This window comes from Diabrotica virgifera, chromosome 3 (genome assembly GCF_917563875.1).
Source record: "Diabrotica virgifera virgifera chromosome 3, PGI_DIABVI_V3a".
Taxonomy (NCBI): domain Eukaryota; kingdom Metazoa; phylum Arthropoda; class Insecta; order Coleoptera; family Chrysomelidae; genus Diabrotica; species Diabrotica virgifera.
In genome coordinates this window covers 170574429-170597245 of record NC_065445.1, presented here as the reverse complement: position 1 = coordinate 170597245, position 22817 = coordinate 170574429, and the positions used below count along the sequence as shown (strand labels likewise).

The following is a 22817-nucleotide window of genomic DNA, read 5'->3' as shown; positions in this document are numbered from 1 at the left end:
AACCTGTATTGTAGAGGTGGTCTAATAGGCTTGTGGGCTGGTAATTCTCGAGGTCTGTTGGATCGCCATTTTTGTGTAATAAGATGTTAAGTGCACTGTGTCATCTTGTATGTGTTTCACTTTGGTGCAGAAATAAGTTGAACAATTCCTTCATGTTGTTTAAAAGTCTCCTCCAATCTTTACGGCTTCTATAACGATATTGTCTTCTCCAGGATCTTTATTTCTTTTCATTTTTCTCAATGCGTTCCTGATTTCGTCTGTTGATATATCAGGCATCAATTCCGATCCTTGGTTGACTAACCTTTTTCCTGAATCTTCTAGTGGCTCATCATGGTTTTGTTGCCTGTTGTACAGTTCTGTATAGAAGTCTTCTACTACCCTTAATAATTCATCTCTGTTGATGATATTTCCATCTCTATCCTTTAATTTCATTCTTTCTTTTTTGCCATTTGTTAATTGTCTTCTTAGAACTTTAAGGCTCTTGTTATCTTCAATTGTTTGTTGAATTTGTTCGTTTTTATATTTTCGGTTGTCCGTCCTAATAGATTTTGTATTCTTTTATTTATCTCTCTAAGTTCATGGTGTTCTTTACTTCTATTACTTTGCATTTTTCTCCGATCTTCCTTTAATGCTTGTGTTTGGTGGCTTATTATTTTGTTATGTGATGTCTTTTGGCATCGTATCTTCTGGCTCTTTTCTATAACTTGTATTATAATGTCATTAAGGGTATTAACATTTAGGTCTGTATTCCTGTCGCTTTTGAGAATGCTGTTGATATGTTCTTCAAATGCATTTATATTTTTAGGCTCGGTCCAGGTAGTTGTGGACTTCTTTTTTATCATGCGGTATCTCTCTTTGCCAAGGTCTATTTCTATTGACGCTTTTACCATTCTGTGGTCGCTACCTGTTGAAAACTGGTTAAGAACTGTAACGTCTTTAAAGATCTGATTCTTGTCGGTGATTTTAAAATCTATCTCGTTACTAGTTTTTTCATTTGGGCTCTGCCACGTCGATCTACGATGTTCATTTTTGTAGAAGAAGCTATTCATTTGAAATAGATTTTTCTACAGCAGGAAACTAAGTAAAATTTCACCGCGGTCGTTTCTATCTCCCAAAACAAAGATTCCACTAAAAATAATTATAAAGAGTTCTAATGTTATTTACTCCATACCTTGAATCACTTGTGGTACCTAAATATTACGTTGGTCAGACCTCACGTAACCTATTTTCTAGATTAGAGATGAAGGATTTAAAAGCAAATAGCCAAAGAAATTCCTGTGGGAGCTTATAACATATGTAAAAAACTACCTCCAAAAAATTTTTTGTGCAATTCGAAGTTGATAGAAAAAAGTTCCACCTCTTTGAAAATGTAAACAACCGCATTTTTTGCAAAAAGGACACTTTTCAAACGACCGTAGCTTGAAAAGTTTTGAAGGACGAAAAAAACTTTATAAAACAAAATGTACTATGACTTTGTGAAACTATGAACATAGAACTTTATCTATGACTTTGGCCATTGACTTCACAATTTAACTCACCCACAGACAGACAAACACACAGACAGGAAACGATATGATTTCAAGAAGAACGTATTGGATCCGTATAAATATGGCAAATTATTTATCATTAGAGATTACTTAAAGATTCAAAAGTTACTTACCTCTTCGAACCACAAGATAGGGAAAATGATGTCTGGGAATGTGGCAACTTGTTTTATGTCTATTACTTGAGAAACAGCCAAGTTGATTTGGATGCGAGCTTTAGCAGACATCGCTGAGCCCATTTCCTAAAAAAGATTAGAAGTTAGCATTACGAAACAAATAAAACACCTATTCACATTTTTTTATATATAAAATCAGATATAATATATATTTTAAAACTTTAATATACTTGCGAGCAAAAAAATCGGGTCACTCGATGAATTATACGCGTTAACTTGAATTTCATCAACTTGTTGTTCAGTTTGAGGATTTTTTCAGTATGTTATAGCCTTATTATTTTTAAGAAAATCCATGTAATATTATTGTTGCTAGACAGGTAAATGCCATCTTATGCCGGGTGTAACAATCATATGTAACTAGCATATATAAAATATTGAAATTAAAACTCAATTGTAGCCTTAGGCTTTATTAACATTTTCTTTATTGAGTTTTTTGATTCATTTGCTTATGTTGGATAATAAAAAGTTAGGTACCTTAGCCATATTTTTCATCAATAAATCCTCATTTCTGCTTAGTAAAGCCTAAAGTAGGCTATGGGAAATTAACAATTTAATGGATGTCAAATTGTTAACAGTCAAAAAGTGTCTTGTTTGTTGTGAAGGTTTATTACTAGTTATTACCTATTTAAAGTTTCAATAATTAAGTCCATATTTTTTTGTGTTGTTTGACCCGCGATGAGTGTGTTCAAGCAGTGACCTTACATAGCGAAAAACTAGCTACCATGCTATCGGCTCCTTATATTGGTATAAAATTTTTGTGAATGCACGATAATGCAAGATATCACGTTTACGAACTGTAATCGAATATTTACAACACGTAACTCTTCGGACTTTAAATTGGCCATCGCACAGTCCAGATCTTAATCGTATAGAATATTTGTGGGACATAATTGGTAGAAGACTAACAGTGTTAGCCACCTCCTAGAACCTTACAAGAGGTAGAAACAGTAGCTCTCGAGATTTGGAATCATATTGATCAAGACCAAATAGCATACCTCATTTTTGTAGTATAAAAGTAGGTATGTATGTAGACTATGCAGCAGATACCTACATATCTCTTTTATTATAGAACACAAGCGAATTAATCACAAAACAAAATGTTAAGAAAGCTTAAGGCTACAATTGAGTTCTAATTTAAATATTTTATATGCTAAAATATTCCACAGGGAGTTCCGAACTTTAAGGAAAAAGCACAGGATTTCCACACCCGGTATAACATGACATTTACCTGTCTACCAACAAAATTATTACATCGATTTTCTTAAATAATAGATAAGGCTATAATATACTAACAACAGCACTCAAATCGGACAAGAGGTTTAGAAAATTCGAGACATCTAATGCGTATAATTCATCGAGTGGCCCGATGTTTTTGTTTGCATAGTAGTTGTACTATCGGACTAATAGTAGGGGAGGCAAGTATGATAAATTTGCAGTTACTGTACCGTTATGGAAACCGTTATTGCGTTGTGAAGATTAGGTCCTAAAACCAAAAAAAGTTAAGTTTTCAATTTTAGTAGGGACTTTTTATTTTTTATTTTAATTTTCCATTTCCAACAATGGTTTTTTTCGATTATAGCGCCATTTATAGATACATAATTCGAAAAAATGTCTCCAATAAAGGTTACTTATTTTTATGTAAGGAATCCAAATCTGCAATAAACAAATGGGGGCTCCTATTTAAAATTTTAAAATAACTCCCCACTCCACCTCCGTGGGGGTCGTGTTTAGTGCCTTTCGATAGATTTTTCAAAAATATTGAATACGTGTATTTTGCAGTTTTTAGATCTGCATTTATGCACCCACCACCCCTCTTTGTAGGGGGTTGTGTTTGATCATTCGATAGAGTTTTGTAAAACTCTATCGAAAAATATTGAACACGTATTTTTTAGATATTAAGTTTAAGGGTACATTTACAGGGTAAAAGAGTAACTGCAAAAATCCCCGCTTGGGCTCGCCTACCATAAGAGCCGCATAGAAAAAATTTGCTAATCGTTTAACCGTAAGAGTATATAACTTAAACAGCAGAACCTAAAATAAAACGTATGAGCACTATGCCGTCAATTTTTACTGGCACATGGGTGAACGGTGTAAAATAAGATTTTCCACTTATGGACTGGATAAATAAATTAAACGGTACCCCCTGCTAAGACAGCCAAAATGCAATCACTCCGAGAAATCAATTTATTTAATTTTTTTACTTTCTATATTATTAAAAAATAAGATTCAGTGCAATTTTAACCGACCACCCCCTCCCCCGTCACCCCACCATAAAACACGTCACTTTTTACTTTTTTATTATTTTTTAAGTGGAATGCAACCAATTCTAAAATTTCAAAAATTCAATCGCATAGCTGAGGATTCAAGGGCCGTCATAAGGGGGGGCCATGGGAGCCATGCCCCCCCCAAAGGTGGCAATTCACCTTAAATAAACTTGTCTAGTAACACAGGATAATGTTATGTTAATATATTTTAAATTATTTACTCTGTAAATTAATTATTTTGAATGGATTCACATACGGATTTTGAAATACCTAGATACTGCAATCTGTAATAATGATAATTAATCATAATGCCTGTCTCTTCAACTCTGGTTACGCCAATGCAAGTGCATCGCCTCCCGCGCGAATCCCGACACCGGCGACGTCCAGTGTAGAAACAGAAACATAAGAATGCCTATGTATATGTACATATTTTTTTTATGGAAGTTATATCGTTGTGTATTGTGTAGAAATTTGAACGTTCTGAAGTATCTATCGTCTACCCGATATACACTATCGTATCGTAGTTATAGAGGTGACAGGTGCAGTGCACTATATATATATTGCCGGATTGTAATCATAATTTTATTCCAGGGTGACAGGTGAGTAAAAATCCATAGATAGGTTAGGAATAATTTTCTGTTTGCTAACGGAACGAATACATCAGCAATGAGTAAATAATACTCTGCAGTTTTCTCTCGTCCAGCGCAGATGTTCGCTATATAGGATGCTATTTCGAAATACAAAAGTTAATAGATTCCGATTTGAACGAAAAGTGACTGCAAATTATTATTAGGCTCAAATTAAAAAACCTGGGCATATCCATCTCTCGTTTGGCCGGAATCACAAATGTTCTTTTTTTCAGAAAATGAAGAGGACAAACAATACGAATACGTTGAATTCGTATTTTTCTGTTGTTCCGAAGAAAGTAATTAAAGATGTGGGTGATAATGGGTCATCCCGGTCATCTTCCTCATCGTCTTCTCAACAGAATCTCGTAGTGCCAGAACGACTTACAACAGTATCAACATTACAAACATCAGTTAATAATGAAAATACTCTAAAGCAAGTCGCTGTAGAAAAGTCCAATGAAGTTAGTAACTACGACATTGGTCGAGTTGTTGATGGTTTGAGTGGTTTGGGAGACTTTCAAAAATATAATTATTTGAAAAATACGTGGGTTCCGGAAAAAAACTACTCATTTCCATTTTCTGAACATAACAAAAATAACAAGTTAGTTAGGCGGTACTTGAGATACGATCATCTCCAAAAATATAACTGGATTGCGTTTTCGGACTTGAAGAAAGGACTTTTTTGTAAGCACTGTGCTATCTTCGCAAATTCAGGTGGTAAAAATAAAGCAACAAGTTTGCAAAGTTTGGTTACCACATCAGTTACAAAATTTGCAAAATTATTTGGAATGGATGGTGTGCTAGATAAACATAATACAAATCGATATCACATTGAAGCGGTTTTATCGAGCGATAATTTTATAAAATGTTACGAAAACCGATCTTTAGATATAAGAAATTTGATAGATAGTGCTCGAGCCAGGCAGATAGAGGATAATCGAAATCGGCTCAAACCAATCATTCGATCTATATTTTTTTTAGCCAAACAATGTATACCTTTCCGTGGCCATAGAGATGACGGGCCATTGTTAGAAGAAAGCAATGTGACAAATAATGAGGGAAACTTCCGAGAGCTTCTTCGATTCAGAGTCGAAGCAGGAGACAAAACTTTAGAAGAGCATTTAAGAAACACGTCGTCACGTGCCACATATATTAGCAAAAGAACGCAAAATGAGTTGATTGAATGTTGTAAAGACGAAATTTTGTCTGTTATCGTGAAAAAAATTAGTGATGCTAAATATTACAGCATTATGTTTGACGATACTACTGACATAGCACATGTTTCCCAAATGTCGATTGTTATTAGATACTTAGAAGGCAACAACGTGCGGGAGGATTTTGTGTCATTCATAGATTGTCATTCTGAGAACTATGAGCTCAGTCCCGATACGTTGGAACCGGTTTTGAATGGTACTATTTTAGGAAAATCAGTGATAGAACAAGTTCAAAAATTTCGTTTACCATTGGAAAATTGTGTAGGAATTTGTACAGACGGATGCAGCGTAATGACATCAAAACAACAAGGAGCCGTCCAAGAAATTCAAAAAGAAATGAATATAGCTGTACGATGTCCATGTTTCAATCATGCTTTAAATTTGAGTTTGTCGAAATCATCAAACGTTCAATGTGTGAGAAATGCTGTAGGGGTAATGAAGGAAATAATATCTTTTTTCAAAGCCTCTTCTAAACGCAATTATGTCCTCAAACAAACATTGGGTGATCAGCTCTCTGGATTGTGTGAAACGCGATGGGTAGAACGGCACGACTCCGTTCTGCAGTTTAAAGCATCGATTGAAAAAATTTTGCAAGCTTTGAATTTGATTTCCGAATGGAACGAAAGAGAATCTTCCAGTAAAGCTAGGACGCATATACTTGCGATCTCATCAAATTGCAGCTTTATTATCACTTTGTTTTGTCTAAATGAAGTACTCGCAATAACGTTACCTCTGAGCAAATTATTGCAAACAAAAAATTTGGCTATAAGCTTACAGAGAATGCTGTTCTAAATACGCTGCTTGTTTTGAAAGACAAACGCAACAATGCAGAAACAAATTTCAATGCTTTGCTTAAAGAAATAATGCCATGTCTAGAAAATTTGAATATAGATTTATGTATTCCAAGAGTGAATAAATTCATGAAAAATCGACCTAATCCAGATATTCATTCCTCCATAGAATACTTTCGAATAACGATATATATTCCTTTACTTGAAAGTATCATTTCCGACATTGAGTGTCGTTTCCAGCAAGAAACCATGGATGTATTTAATCTGCAAATATGTGTTCTTGCTATATTAATTCATTCAAATGAAGATGACATCCATTCCGCCGTAGAAATTTTGATTGCAAAATATGGAAGTTTGTTTGAGACAGTTAGAGACGTGCTGAAGTCAACTTTTATTGCAGAGCTACATTTATGGAAAATGAGATGGAAACACAGCAAAGAATCGGAAATTCCGAGCGATGATCTAAATGCTCTCATACAATGTGATGAAATGATGTATCCAATCATTAATAAAATTTTAAAAATATTGTGTACTCTTCCAGTAAGTGTTGCATCTGCAGAGAGGAGTTTTTCAGGACTGAGAAGACTTAAGAGTTGGCTGAGGGCCAATATGGGTGAAGAACGGTTAACTGGCCTTGCACTAATGCATGTCCACAAGGACATTGTTATTAACGAAGACAATATAATAGAACGTTTCGCTAAAAGTGGAGTGAGCCGAAACATATAGTTCGTCATGTATAGTATTAGTTTTTTGTTTACAATTTCATTTCATTCGAGTTATTGTTATTTTCTCTTTTCAATATATAAAACATCCCATTCTGCGTTTTGTGTCTGTATTGAAATTGATAGCTAATATCTAATTGTACAAAATGCCCCCCCCCCCCTGAATTAAGATATATGACCGCCCTTGTGAGGATTTTACAAAACATTTTTATTTTTGTGGTCGAGTGTGCATAACCTCAAAATGCATTTTTATTGTTTTTAAACAGCGTATATTTTTTTTTGATATGGCTACAGGTCTAATGTTTTTTATTCTCTGTATTTTATCAAAACCTTTACCTACTTCTAATTTTTTTCAGATTTTTCCGTGAGGTTCGCTGCCGTCAAATAACCGAAACTCTGGTTTATTAGCGGGTTTTAAGAGATTTTCCCCATTGTACAGACTTCAATGTAAATCAAATCAGGGTTTTTTACAGGTTATATAAGTCCTTTAGGACATTCAAAAATAAGAGAAAAACGTCAATCCCCCCAAAAAAGACATCACAAAAATCCCGCGTTATTGGGGGTTTGGCGTGGTTCTCCCATTTTTGAATGTCATAAAGGACTCAAATTATATATAACCTATAAAAAAACTTGACTTGATCTATTTTGAAATTACAAAAATTGATTGCATCCCACCTAAAAAAAAATAAAAACGCAAAAATGACGGTATTGATGGTGGGTGGAGGGGGAAGGGGGTGGTGTGTTTACATAGCGCTTAGTCTTATTTTTAATCACAGATAACGTATAATAATTTAAAAAAATTGAATTATGGGAGTAAAAGCATTTTGCCTATTTTAACGGGAAGCACCCTTTAATTTATATATCCGGTCCATAAGTCGAAAGTTAGATTTTCCACTGTCGTCCCATGTGCCACTGAAAATAATTGACGCCATAGTTCTCATACCTTTTCTTTTAAGGGGGTAGGCGCAAAATCTTGGTCCAATGTTATTTAAATGCATCCATTTTCTTAGAATCCTGAGAAAACTAATAAATATTTTTGAAAAATTTAAATGCAAAATGAAAGATTACATTATTACCGAGGGCCGAAAGTCCTCTAGAATAAACAAAAAGTTTCTTTTGAATGAAATATTTGAAACTAAAGATCACACTAAATTTTCTCTTTTTTTTCACCCCTGTAACTTATTAAAATAAACATTATAGAAGTTTGCAGAGACTTTCGGCCCTCGGTAATAATGTAGTCTTTCATTCTGCGTTTAAATTTTTCAAAAATACGTATTAGTTTTCTCAGGATTCGAAAAAAATGAATGCATTTAAATAGCATTGGACCAAGATTTTCCGTCTACCCCCAAGCTGTACTATTTAAGTTATATACTCACGGTGATTAAAATGATAAGCGAATTTTTCCTATCTGGCTCTTCGTCTATAGTCTATAGGTATTAGTTTCTATTTGTAGAAATTGAACTCTTATTGTTTTAATGAAGAAGAAGAAGAAATACGTTTTTTTGTCACTGAAAATTTTTCCAATTTTATGGACAAAGCATACATACAGTCAAAAGAAAAATAATATCAATGACAAATAACAACTACGTATGACAACGGTAAGATCAAACTACGTATTTACAATAATCTTCTTTGTCTGCTTGTAGTAATATCTCTTTTATTAGAGATTGATGACTACCATTGAAACTATACATAGGTACAGTGTGGGCCAAAGAAAACAGTGCACCTCGTAATTTGGCAGTAGTTATTAGATTTTAAGGAAATGCCGAAACAGGTCGATTTTTGATCTAAGGGCGACACATTTTTACGGTACATACATCTGTCATTTGTCAATTAATTCTCTATTCAGTCATATAAACATTAACATTATTATTTATACAGGGTGTCCAAGAAAAAACTTTTTTAATTAAATTAATTGACACAAAAAGAAGAATGTATGTAATTTATTTAATTCAAAGTACATTATGCTGCTGTCACAAAACAGAAAAAAAAATGTTTTTTGATAAATAAACACTGGTTTTCGCTTATTTTCAATGTTCAAGCTGCCACCCATCTGCCTTTTGGTAGGTCGAATATTGAATTTAAGCAACAAACAATGTTTGTTTATCAAATAAACATTTTTTCTCTTTTCGGTCAGCAGTAGAATGTATTTTGAGTTAAATAAATTACATACATTCTTCTTTTTGTGTCAATTAATTTAATTCAAAATAATTGTTCTTGTATAAATAATTATGTCAATGTTAATATTACTGAATATAGAATCGAATAGCCTATCAAATGAGCTAGCACACGACCCGTATTCCCTATTTAAAAATAAGGGGTAGGAGAAGTGGAAGGGAGGGGGTTGACAAATGACAAATGTATGTACCGTAAAAATGTGTCCCCCTTAGATAAAAAAACGACCTCTTTCGTCATTTCATTAAAATCTAATAAATACTGTCAAATATCGAGGTGGACTGTTTTCTTTGGCCCACACTGTATATTTGTATAAATTGAAAATTTTAATTTTAAAGAGTTGTACTGAATCCCGTACATTTTGTGGCTTTCAACTCCCTTCTAACCTTAATTTTACACTCCATTATTTACTTCACTAATTCTTATTTTCCATAATGATATCCCAAGTAGCTGAATTTTGTTCTTTTAATTTCGTTAATAAGTTCTCTGTCATTTTCAACTTTTCGAATCATTTCTTTGTTTGTTATATATAAGTTATTCAATTTTTAGAACTTCCGGTATAACCAAAGTTAAAAAGCTTCTAGTCGGTTTCACTATTTTGTTCAGGATCGGTTTCTCCATGCCACATATTATCATTGACCAGATTTAGCGTTTTAATAGTATATTACATACTTAGCGGGAAAGTACTCTATTCCAGCCGAGCGGCAAGGTAGTTTACCGAGGTGCAAAGCACCGAGGTAAACTATAGACGCGAGGCTAGAATGAGTTCCCGCGAGGTTTGTATACTATTCTACTCACAATCGGTTAGTAGTTTATGGATTTCTAATACTCACAATCTACCAATAATAATTTCGTTTCAAATATCTGTATCCATTTTCATTATGTGATAAGATGAATTATTTTAAGTAACCTGTGAGATCGTTGATAGATAACAAAACAAGTTTGTTTAATCTGACATTTAGGCGATGCACGACGCCATTAATTGTACATATAATCAAATTGTGTTTATTTTACAAAAATGTCTGATAGTCATAATCTATTTCTGAAACTCATAATTTTGAGCAACACGGTCTTACTTTAACCGTTAATAGTAATCATAATTCCAATGTAACTATTAATATTTATAATTCCAAATAGTTTTCTTTTTGTTATTGTTGTTGTTGTTTCTTAATTAAATAAATGTTGAGTAGATTCTATTCTTTCTAAACCATCTTTTAATCAAAAATGACATTGACATTTTCAGGTAGAAAAGTGACAGATGCTAGCCGGGAAAGTACTTTCCCGGCTAGCTGGGAAAGTAAAGTAAGTAATAAGTCGCTTCCTGATTACTTCAAAGGTTAGAAATCCATAAATTACTAACCGATTGTGAGTAAAAACCTTTTACGTATAGGTATTCAGATTGAACAAGATCTTGAAGCATAATATGCTTCTCATATTAATAAATCATTTTTACGCCAATTGTATTCCTGATTTTGTATCTGATAAGATAATATAGTTTCTTGTTACTCATAGACGATCGTTTTTACAGTCTAATCGTTATTGACAAATATTTTATTTCCTTGCATATTTTGCAATTTGCTTCCTTCATAATTTTCTATATTTCATTGTAATTCTTAAATTCCAATAAACACGTACCGTCTTTAATTTTTCTTGCTGTGTTTATTTCCATATCTACGTCCAATTGTTTTTTGGTGATTTTTTTTATTTCTTCCCCCAATTCTACTGGACCATCTGATACAAAAATTTTTGGTAAATGTTTTCAAGTTTTTGGAATTCCGCGCTTATAGAATTATAAATTTTTCCACAAACTTATAGCACATAATGGGAAATTAAAAAAGTATATATATATCACTGAGTAGATAGTCTCAGTTATAGAAACCATTACAGAATTACCGATTTCTCACAGTGCTGGTAAAACTCTTTACCAATATCTACTACTATTTATTTTTAAAATGGGCCCAACACCGAAAGGTATCAGTGGGTCTACTGATTAAGTAGGTAAGTAAATATTTTAAAAATTTTGTGTTTGATCTAAGGAATTTTATTTTATTCTGTTTTATACTTACAGGTTGAACATCCATGTAGAAGGCGTGCTTTTCTGGATCAGGTGGGGACACTCCTTCCAATGCAGTTCTATATTTGTCATCAGCGAGGTAGAAATGAGGAAAAGATAGTAAAACTGGTGAGTCTGGAAGAAATTATAACCCATTATTTCACTATTTCTTAGGTAAGGTATACGAGGAATAAAACTATGTTAACGAGTATCGTTGAAGAAAATACAAAAACAAATACACCATAATATCAACTCGTTAAATTTATTCTATAAAAAATATGTATCAATAATAATATTATTAAAGATGTAAATGCAATGACACAATTTTAGCAGAGTGTTATTAAATTATCTTATCTTAATAATAATTTATGAATTGTGAAGCTCGGCAATGACAAAAAAAGTTTATCCACCAAAGGAAACGAGGCTCTAGAGCAGGTGCTTAATCCTATGCGAAAGATACATAAATGTCACTGAAAAAAATATTGTACATAATATCAATGACCACCAATACCAATCACTGATTTTTTCTAGACTGATTCAATTAAAATTTTGTTAATATTATAAACACGTAGTCATTACGTACTGATCATATTCATTATTTACAATGTAATTAAATTCATTAAAAAATAATAAATAGAATTATTAATTAAATGAATAATTTTATTTATCCAATGATTTTTTTCATCATGTTAACAATTTGTTCATTGTGTTGTGTATATGAAATCATGCATTAGGATTATACGTTTAAATTAATGAATATCAAACGTTGCTCTAATGGACAGTGGTCTTCAAATTATCACCTCGTTTATTGAATAAATAAACGCATTTTTTGACTTAATGTTTAAGATAAAATATAATTATGTTAAAGTAAGTCGAACTGATGAAAAGTAAGTACATAATTTTAATGAAGCGAGATTATTGTTAGAGCCATATGTAAAAATAATAAACGGTAACATTAAACCAATATTTTCGACTTTGGTTAATAACTCATGACACTTTTTTGATGTAAAGCAATCATTGTTTTAATGTAATATACCTGAATCACTGATCAATACATTGTAGCAATATTCTTGTACATAAACCTCTAGATACATTTAGTAAAATTCTATAAGTATTTCTATTGGTGCAAAAAAGTTACGTGATAACAGTGAATCAACCCTGCAGCTGATGAATAAAACGTTCTCGGCATCTAAGCACATTTTTTACCTACTATTTATTAAATATTGGGTTATTTTATTTTGGCACAATAGATAGTTTGAAGCACTAGTTTTTGAAGTGTTTCTTATTGTATTTGGGATTCTATATTATTTGAGCATTTGAGCATTTTTAAGCATTTTTATTTAACTTAGTTTCAATAAACTGATCTAGATTGTTAAATTCACTTTGACCTTACTAATAATTAGAAATTGTACTGCGAGAGTTTCTAAGGCTTCTTCTTTAAGTACCGTGCCCAAATTTTAGGCATGGGTAGCTTACATAGCAATTCGCCGATATCGTTCTCGATCTTGCGCGGCATGTGCTGATCTGCTGATAAACCAGTCCATTGACAAAGGTTTCGGAGTCACGAATATTTCTTCCTACCAATTCCTCTTGTTCCGTCGATCTTTCCGTTGAGTATTAACTGCAGTATCCTGTATCTGCTACCTCTCATTATAATGTCCCAGATATTCAAGTTTTCTCTTTTTTATCATGTTCCAGGTTTCACATCCATATAGTAATACAGGATACACATAACATTTTAGGAACTTGATTCTTAGTTGTAAATTCAGCTGCGAATTGCTCAGAATAGATCTATAGAATCAATCATTTCTAGATATTTAAACAGCCCATTATGTTGAACCCTATCAAAAGCCTTCTCAAAATCTATAAAGCAGACGTAAATTGGTTTCTGTATTTCCCCTGATCGTTGAAGTAATGTTAGCATTGAAAACAAAGCTTCCCTTGTTCCCAATCCTTCTCTAAAACCGAATTGTTTGCTTCCCATTGTCTCTTCACATTCCTGCTTGATTCTATTAAGAGTTATCTTAAGAAGTAGCTTGAGAGAGTGGCTCATGAGAAAAATTGGTCTAAAGTCTGTACATAATGATGTATTAGGTTTTTTGAAAGTGGAATTAATGTAGACACCAACCATATTTGTGACATTATGCCAGTTTCGTATATGTGGTTATAAACGTTTGTTAGTTCTGAGACATTGTCGTCATCTTTAAGTTTGAGCCAGACTGAAGGTATTTGGCCAGAGCCTGGAGATTTCCCATTTTTGCTTTGTTTGGTGGCTTTTTCTACTTCCGCTTTTAAAATACTATAAACAGTATAAATACTAGAAACAGTATTCGTATACTTTGTGGTGTTAAGTGGTGACCTCGTATCCAGGAAGAGCTTTTTTATGTAGTTAGTCCATTCTTCCTTTTTTTTTTCGTGTAAGTCGAGAATTATTTTACCTTTTGGAGTTTTTCATAAAGTGAGGAGTTTTTTTTCTCTGGGTGTAGGTAATTTCTTTAAGTTTTTTGTGTATAATAAACTCGTCATGTTTTCTTTGAAGTACTTCCATCTCACAACATCTTGTTCCATCCAGGCCTCTTTTGTTCGCTTAACCTCGTATCTTATTTGTCTATATATTTCTCTATATCGAGTCTCGTCTTTATTTTTCCAATTTCTGCTTTGTTGAATAATCTAGTATTTTATCGCTCATCCAATCCTTTTTCTTTATTGAGTCTTTTTCTGGTTTCAAAACTTCGTTTGCTATGGTGATCATGAATTGATTATATCTAGATTTTGGCCGATATTTTCTTGTTCAGAGCTTTCTAGCTGTTTTTTAATCTTACGATTTATCTTATTTCCGAATTCATTTGCTATTACGGCATTTCTTAGGAGTCCATTATTAGGTCTTTTCTGAGTTGTCGGAATTTTTGTTCTTTTTAATTTTAGTTTGAATCCAGCACAAATCAGATTATGATTAGTTGCTGCGTCTGCACTTGGTAATGTTTTTGAAGATGTAATACTGTTTCTAAACCTTCTATTAATGATAATGTAGTCAATTTGATTTCTGACTACCTTTCCCTCTTGATCAGCTGAAGATTTCCAGGTATATAGTTGTCTTTTACTTTTACATACTTTCCGGTTATATCTATGTTATTTCGGCACCAACTTTTGAGTTGAAATCTCCCGTAATAATTGTAGCTTCATGTTTTTTGTGCTCCGGATAATTTGGCTGTAGAGTTGCTCGATTCCTTCATCTGGTTTGTCAGCTGTTGGTGCATACACTTGTATTATATTAATACTCAGTAATTTACTTTGCAGCTGTATCATTATGATGCGATCATTGAAAGGAACGAAATTTTTAATACAGTTACGAATTTCTTCTTTGATTCAAGAATTGCGACTCCGTTACGTCTGGGTACTTCTGCCTTTCCCGAGTGGTATACAATGTAACCATTACTCTCAAATATGTTTGACCCTAGCCATTTAGTTTCGCAGATACCTAGGATAGGAATGTCTAGTCTGGCCATTTCCAGCTGAATATTTTGTAACTTCGCACCTTCAAACATAGTTGTTACGTTCCACGTAGCTGGTTGTGATCTTCCTCCCCTGTCGGATCTTGGATTCCGAAGTCCATGATCATTAAATGTATACATAGTTTCCTTGTGTCTGATGGGAAGCTGTACTAGAGGTATCCACAAAGATTCTTTAATGTAGTGGTTTCATCTGGCCTTCTACATCCTGATGCCGTTAACTATTTCTTGGTTCCTCCGCTTTGAGACCGATTTCTCGATCCCAGGACAACAGAGTGCTCTACCACTCACCAACTCATACGCCCGAAGCCGTTGGTCAGTAAGTGGGATATTGCTTATACCGACATTCATTCGGTGAGAAATAGTTATAGAAGAAGTGATAGAAGTAGAAAATAGTGACCCGTCTGCCCTCGAAAACATAATAACCATTCGGGGTCGGAAAAAGTAAGAATTGACTAAGTGAGGACTACAGTAAAGATTAAAGACATTTTACTCAAGGCAAGTTGAAGGAGAGTAAAATATGAATACCGTCACAACTGGCCAGATACGACTCATGAGAGTATCAGTCTTTTTCGCATTTGGTTCCCGCGCGCTCATACATTGGGGTGTTGACTACAGACTGTATGGCACGTCCAGCATGAGGTAACGAGATGCATCCCCTCCCAAATAATTTTGGAGCCCACACTAGGGATGGCGGTTTTTGACAAAACACCGGTTTTCGGTTATACCGGTTTCTTTTGCTTACGGTTTAACCTGGCGGTTATAACCGGCCGAAAAAAACCGGTTTTTGGAAAAACCGGTTATCGGTTTTTTTAATCCAATAGGTTACAAAGTTACATTTACAAGACACTTTAGTTTGCGATACTCCATTCGACTCGATATCAATATGATCAAAATTAGTATTATCGAAAGAACATCAATATCAATATAAATAAAACACAATTTTTAATAAAACCATTTTATTCTATTCATTAATATATTTATTTATCATCTAAAATACCCACCAATTTTCCTCTCCTCCCAAACTTAAAAAATTCCCCAACCATTTCAACTTATAAAAAATTTCCCACTCTTTGAAATGGGATTTAAAAAAAATTATATCAACATAAATATTTTACTTAAAACTAAATTGGATAATTGGATGTATTACTTTTAACACGTTTGTATATATTTGTCTTCTTCTTCTTCCTTTTTTTTTGGGTTTCGATTTTTTTTTAATCATTTACCCAGTACATGTTATTGGTTATGCGCGTCTTGCTCAAGGCAATGCACAACCAGGTGTCCTGTCAACTTCAGATCTATTTTTTTTTTTGGTCCTATGTGGTCCTTGTCCTTCTTCTTGTTTTTCTGTAGATAGAGGGGGAAAAGTGTTACAACATTTAAGGTTAACTTAAGACTTTTCTCGTTTGGGGGTAGCTTCCAAACATTTTCACATAGGTTTAGGGCTGGCTACCTTCGGTTAGGATTAAGGATTTTAAGGATACAAATATAATTTTTGACATTTTAGGAGATTCCCTGTATTTTCTGAAGTATTTATTTATTGTTATTGTTATTATTATTATTTTTTGAAAATTCTATAGATCTACTTGAAAAAATTTGATAAATTTATTGATTATCTTAATAACTTTATTCGAGGGTTTATATAAAATGCTCTGTAAAGATATTGGACTGTCTATTCCAGCTTTTATTAGTTCTAGATACAAATCCATATCTCTATGTTTATTTATGGGGCACTCAAAGATGATGTGTACCAATGTTCCCATAGTACCGCATTCGCATATCGGTGTTTCCGTTTTGCCTATTTTGTGGAGATAACAAGGAGTTTTGCAATGTCCACTTCGTAAACGATTAAGGTTAGTAATATTGTTCCTACCCAAATATCCACATTTGTTATACCAAGGTTTTATAGGGAAACTATCCTGCAGTCCATAATAGTCCGGATATTTACCTTTAATTTGGGAATACCAGTTATTGTAAAATTGAGTCAAGATGTTCTTTTTTGTAACACAAAAGATATCTGCGCTGATGTTTTTTACATCATATGGTACTCTTAATTCTCTCCCAATATTGGCCAAGCTATCTGCCACCTCGTTGCCTTTAATCCCCTGATGTCCCGGTACCCATTCTAATCCTATTGAAAATCCCATATTATTTGCATCTACCAGTAGTTTTTTGGTCATTATAGTTACATAATCCATTTGGTCCCATTTGTGACTAGATATTTTGGATAAGGCACTTTTTGAATCTACAAAGATCACTGCTTTCATGATTTCCTTTTCAATACATACCGACATGGCTTTGTATACCGCTATTATTTCAGTTGTGCAGATTTGTGTATAGTTATGGAGTCGTGACGAATATTTATAATTGATGCTTGGGATGTAAATTCCAAATCCCGATTGATTTGTTTGTGGGTCTATTGATCCATCTGTATATACGTGGGTATGATTATTATATATTCCACCATATTTAGCTATGAACTTTTCGTTCGATTCAATTTCATATTTTTCAAATTCTAGACTTTTAATTGTAATGGGGTATAGAAGAGTTTTTCTTTCTACCTCATATATAGGATTGATTTTATATCTAATTATGTTTTTTGTTTTTTTGAGTATATTTGTATATGCTAGTGAGTAATCTGGTATGACCTTGTTCTTCCAGAATCTATTGTTTGCATTTATTGCTTCATTTAGCTTATTTAGACTCTTTACTATGATATTGTTTTTTTCCGGCATTTGTTTGAGTATATATTTATGTGCTAGTATCTCCCTTCTAACTTGTAACGTTGTTACTGAACATTCTGCTTGCAATATTAAGATGGGTGTAGAACGTAGACAACCCGTTACGATTCTCAAGGCAACATTCTGTACTTGTTCCAACCTCATCATCAAACTTTTACTGCAGGGGTTTAAAAGATTGGCTGCGTAATCTAAATGAGATCTAACTATTCCTTTGTATAAACTCAAAAGAATGTTCGGATCAGCTCCCCATTTTGTACCACAAATTGCTCTCATGACATTTATTCCTTTGTTTGCTTTAGTTATCATGTCGTTAATTTGAATTGTCATATTCAAATTGCACTGTAAATGAAATCCCAGATACTTTATTTCATTTTTCCATGGAATTTCCATATTTTGATATATCAAATGTGGGAAGTTATAAGCCTGACTTCTTTTTCTAAATATTATTGCTTTTGATTTGTGTGCTGAAATTTTAAAGTTGTGTTTCTCAAACCACTCCTGTAAATTTATTATATGGGTATTTAAGGAATTAATTAGCTTGTATATATCAGATCCTTGCACCAGAATTACAAAATCATCTGCATATTGAAAACACTCCATCTCATGGTTAATTAAATCATGTAGGGATCTAGTATAGAGATTGAATAATATTGGACTGAGTGGAGACCCTTGAGGCAATCCAGTGGATGCTTGCATTGGGCCTAATATATTATTTGATTTGTCTTTAACGTAGATATTTCTGTTGAGCAAAAATTGCAAGATCAAGTTTGCATAAGTTATTGGGATGTCATACTTTAATAAGTATTTATATAGCAAATATATATTGACTGTATCATATGCCCTACTGATATCCAAAAAAATTCCAATTGTATTTAAATTTTTACTAAATCCAGTTCTAATATAATTAATTGTTAAAGCTAAGTTATCGTTGCACCCTTTGTTTCTTCTGAAACCTAACTGCTTAGGGCTTAGTATCGATTTTTTTTCCGTTATTTGTTCTATTCTTAATTTAATTATATTTTGCAAAATTTTGCCTACACATGACTCTAGAGCTATGTTTCTATAATTATCCTCACATAAAGGGTCTCTATTGGGTTTTAAAAAGGGAATGACAAGGGTGTTTTTCCATTCTTGTGGAAAACCTGTGTTTCTTTTAACTATTTGATTAAATATTTTTGACAATGCATCTAGAGCCACCAGGGGAAGTCTGTTTATCATGCTATATGTTACAAGATCTAAGCCAGTAGCCTTATCCTTTTTATTTATGACACTTATTATTTCCTGCCTTGAAATGTCCTCCACATCCTCGTTAGTTAGGGCAACCGTGAACTCAGGATCTGTTATGTCAATTGCCAAATTATTTAATATGTTCTGAGCTATGTTTTTGTTGGGAAGTTTAGCAGGGATTACAGTATTTTGATATGTGGAGAATAGCTTAACTGTTCGCCATATTTCAGATAGAGGAGTGTCCCTTGTCAATCCATTGCAAAAGCTTTTGAAGCTATTTCTTTTTTTTGTATTAAATATTTTTTTACTGTATGCAAATATTTTTTTGATTTCAATATAATTTTCATTGCTTGCTTCTTCCTTATATTTTTTAATTTTTTCTTTTCTTGTTTTTATTAAATTAGAGCATTCCTTATCCCACCAGGGAGGGCTTTTCTTTTTTCTTATAGATTTTTCTGTTTTCAAGAGAGGTATTTCCTCATCACTCACCATTTCCATAATTTGTGTAAATGAATTATAGTCTTCACACCCATTCTTCATCAAGTCTTCTATTTTTGAAGCATAATTCTCCCAATTGACATTCTTTGTATTTCTTTTATGACTTTTTTGTGTTACTATATTTTCATTTACAATTGCGATTTTGCAAGAAGTTGGAAAATGATCACTGCCTCCAGAATCCTCTAACACATCCCATTGGCATATATTTGCAATTTCCGAGGAAATTAGTGTTAGGTCTACCGCTGAGGCATTCTGTCCAGGTAGGGTAATCCGCGTGGGTCTCCCATCATTGCAGCAAACTAGATCCAAATCCTCTAAGGATTCAGCAATTATTCTTCCATTAACATTAACAGACACTTGACTTCCCCAAAGTGCATTATGTGCATTCATATCCCCCATTAAAATTTTATTTCCCCTGATTTTATTTATGCGTCCAACCCAACTATTTAAATTTATTTTTGCCCTAGGATGGATATAAATGTTAATAACTGTAATGTCCCAATCTATTATTTTTGTTGCTAAAATTTGAATTTTACTAACATTGTTATTATACCTATATACTATTTTGTGATCCAGACTATTATGAACCACAGTAGCTAGGCCACCATAACCATCCCCTCGATCCAACCTATGTATTTCATATCCTCTTAGATAGAAGTGATGATTATTTTTTAGCCAAGTTTCATTTAATAGAATTAATTTGGGTCTATGTTCGCTTATGAAATTTTTCAGACTGTTATAGTTACTGCTTAAACTTTTTATGTTCCATTGGATAATAAGTGGATTCTTGATATCCATCTAAATCTAGCAACTTTTGGTTCGATGAGCTTTCATGTATAAATAGCTGGTTCAAGTAATTGATTATATGTTCCTTATGTTTCCAATCTAGTTTTTTTAATATCGCATTCAGTGTTTTTTCTGTGTCCCTCTCTAGTTGCTCTGTACGGGAACATCCAGGAGTCTCATTGTTTACTGCACGAGCTCTCTCTTCGCTTCTCCCATTTGGAGATAATAAATATTGATTGTGTACTTCTTTATTGTATGTCTTATTTGTTTCATTAGCCTTTCTTTTATTTTTGTTTGAGTTATTCTCAATTTTTCTACTAAACAGGTGTTCAGGGTTACTCTTTACATTTTCTATCCATCGCATATTGATGGGAATTGTCTCTAAATTATTTGTTTGAGTTTTATGTAATGTTGGGAATTCCTCCTGGCTCATTCTGAATATATTATTCTCTTGCGATTTTCTAGTAGAAACATAAGGAAATCTCTCGCATGCCTCGTAGTATGAAAGATTGTCCAGAGACATGACAGCCTTAATATTCCGCTGTCTCACATACTCTGGACACTCCTCATAGGTACTTATATGAAAGCTGCTATTACAATGTAAACATTTCATCGAACAATCCCCTTCATGTATTTTTTCCGCGCAGTTTTTGCATTTTTCTCCCCCTCTACAAAGATTTTTTGTGTGTCCAAAAAGAAAACACCGATAACATTGAACCACTGGTATCATGTATGGTTTTACCCTAAAAGGGATCCCATATATATTCACTTCCTTCGGGATTACTTTTCCCGAAAAGGTAAATGCGACCGTTTCTGTATCAATATATTTCTCCTTGTCATATTTAGACCTTCGTTTAAATCGTCTTATTTCTAGTACTTTAATGTTGACCGAAGCCAATCCCGAAAATTTGATTAGATCTGCATCAGATATACTAGTATCTACATTATTAACGACTCCCCTACATGTTACGTTATTTGCCGGAATAAACAATTCATATCCATCATTTCTGACCACGTCATTTAAAACAAATTTATTAGCATCCTCCCATTTCTTGAAAGCAACGCTAATTCGGGTTTTTCCTTTTTTGCTAAGTTTAAGTACATTCTCGATTTTTTTGTCATTTATGTATTTTGCTAATTTCAAAAAACTATAATTACCGACGTTATCGCCTTTTGACTCCATAAATACCTCAAAGGGACCGGTATCAGTGTAATGATAATAGAAATGTTTTTTTCCTTTTTTTATTTCATTGTTATTATTAGTGATTGAATTAGCATTGCTATCAAGCAATGGTGTATTATTTAAACTACTATTATTTTCAGTGTTTTCTATATTATCTAACATCTCCTCATCACCGGGGGGGATAGCCCCCCCCCCGTAGTATCCCCCATAATTAACCCTGTAATGCAAAGCTGTCTCTTTTTTACCTAACTAGATAATGTATAATTTATTTTATTCAAAGAAAGTACAGGAAATTTAGGAATTCAACAGATAGGAAATTTGTTAGTTACCTCTATTATGTAGTTCCTATTTTGTTTTTGCCGCCTGCGTTTTTTTTGAATTATCACTTCCACACTGAACTGTCACACAACCGAACGTTACGAAAGCTCATACAGAAGTCGGGGTATATATTTGTAGAATAGGTACATTTTAACTCATTTAATACTTCCTGTATGCGTGTATCGTTTTGAAAACGTAGCGAAATTCTTGGAGATTCGTATTCGTAATCAGTAATACGATATGCATAGTCAGAGGATTACATTTTTGGTAATCAGAAAAAGTCATTCAACCACTTTCAATGTCAAGAGTTAAGAGTTTAGTGTGAAAAATAGATGATGTTTGCATCTAATTCAAACACGCACTTCTTATGTAAATATTATGATTAGAGATACCTTTTCAAGGAAATACTATAATAAAAATAACTGCTTCTGGCTGATGTAAGACTGCACTTTCAGTTTGCTTCTGTATTTATAAAATAAAATAAAATTTGAATTATGGTTTTGTTGGGAATAATTACTTGAGAATAATAATTATGATTGGGATAAAAATAATATCTAACCTAATCCTAATCCCCGTAAAAACCTAATAACCGGTTTTTACTTTAAAAAGAAAAAACCGGTTATAACCGGGACAAAAAAATAACCGGTAAAACCGGTTATTGCGAAGTAAAAAAACCGGTTTTAGGTTTAAACCGGTAGGTTTTTCCCATCCCTAGCCCACACATCCCGAAACATCATGGCCTGACTTCTTATCTGAGGCTACTATACTTTTAAGTTTTTCTTGTTTTATTGTAACTGTTCTAACTTGTGTCTCAAATTGTGACGTCCTTAAATTAAAATAGTTTTTAATATTGTCTATTGTCTAGTTGGTGACCTATGCAGAAATTATTCTTGGTTCTAAACAATCTCTTTATTTAGCACATTACTTAATTATAAAATATAGATTTCTTTATTCTTCTTCTTATTGTCTAAATTATATATTAAAAAC

At 33.1% G+C, this 22817-nt stretch overlaps 2 protein-coding genes and 1 long non-coding RNA gene across 5 annotated transcripts in view; 1 reads left to right on the top strand and 2 right to left on the bottom strand.

Moving 5' to 3' along the window:
* The window catches only part of LOC114333418 (lysosome membrane protein 2), a 705292-nt gene that overhangs the window by 5270 nt on the left and 677205 nt on the right, over positions 1-22817 (bottom strand). For all 3 annotated transcript variants that reach the window (XM_050645639.1, XM_028283287.2, XM_028283289.1), the window contains 2 exons: positions 11582-11703; positions 1661-1786 (listed from right to left, as the gene is read on the bottom strand). In XM_050645639.1, the coding sequence (XP_050501596.1) occupies positions 1661-1786; positions 11582-11703 (248 nt within the window). The remainder of the gene's footprint in view (positions 1-1660; positions 1787-11581; positions 11704-22817) is intronic.
* The window catches only part of LOC126881392 (cilia- and flagella-associated protein 251-like), a 136713-nt gene that overhangs the window by 58106 nt on the left and 55790 nt on the right, over positions 1-22817 (top strand). The window lies entirely within an intron of this gene.
* Positions 16266-21948, bottom strand: LOC114333419 (uncharacterized). The gene is made up of 2 exons (XR_003652950.2): positions 21842-21948; positions 16266-16424 (listed from the first exon to the last, which is right to left on the bottom strand). It is a non-coding gene; the product is annotated as an uncharacterized LOC114333419 (long non-coding RNA).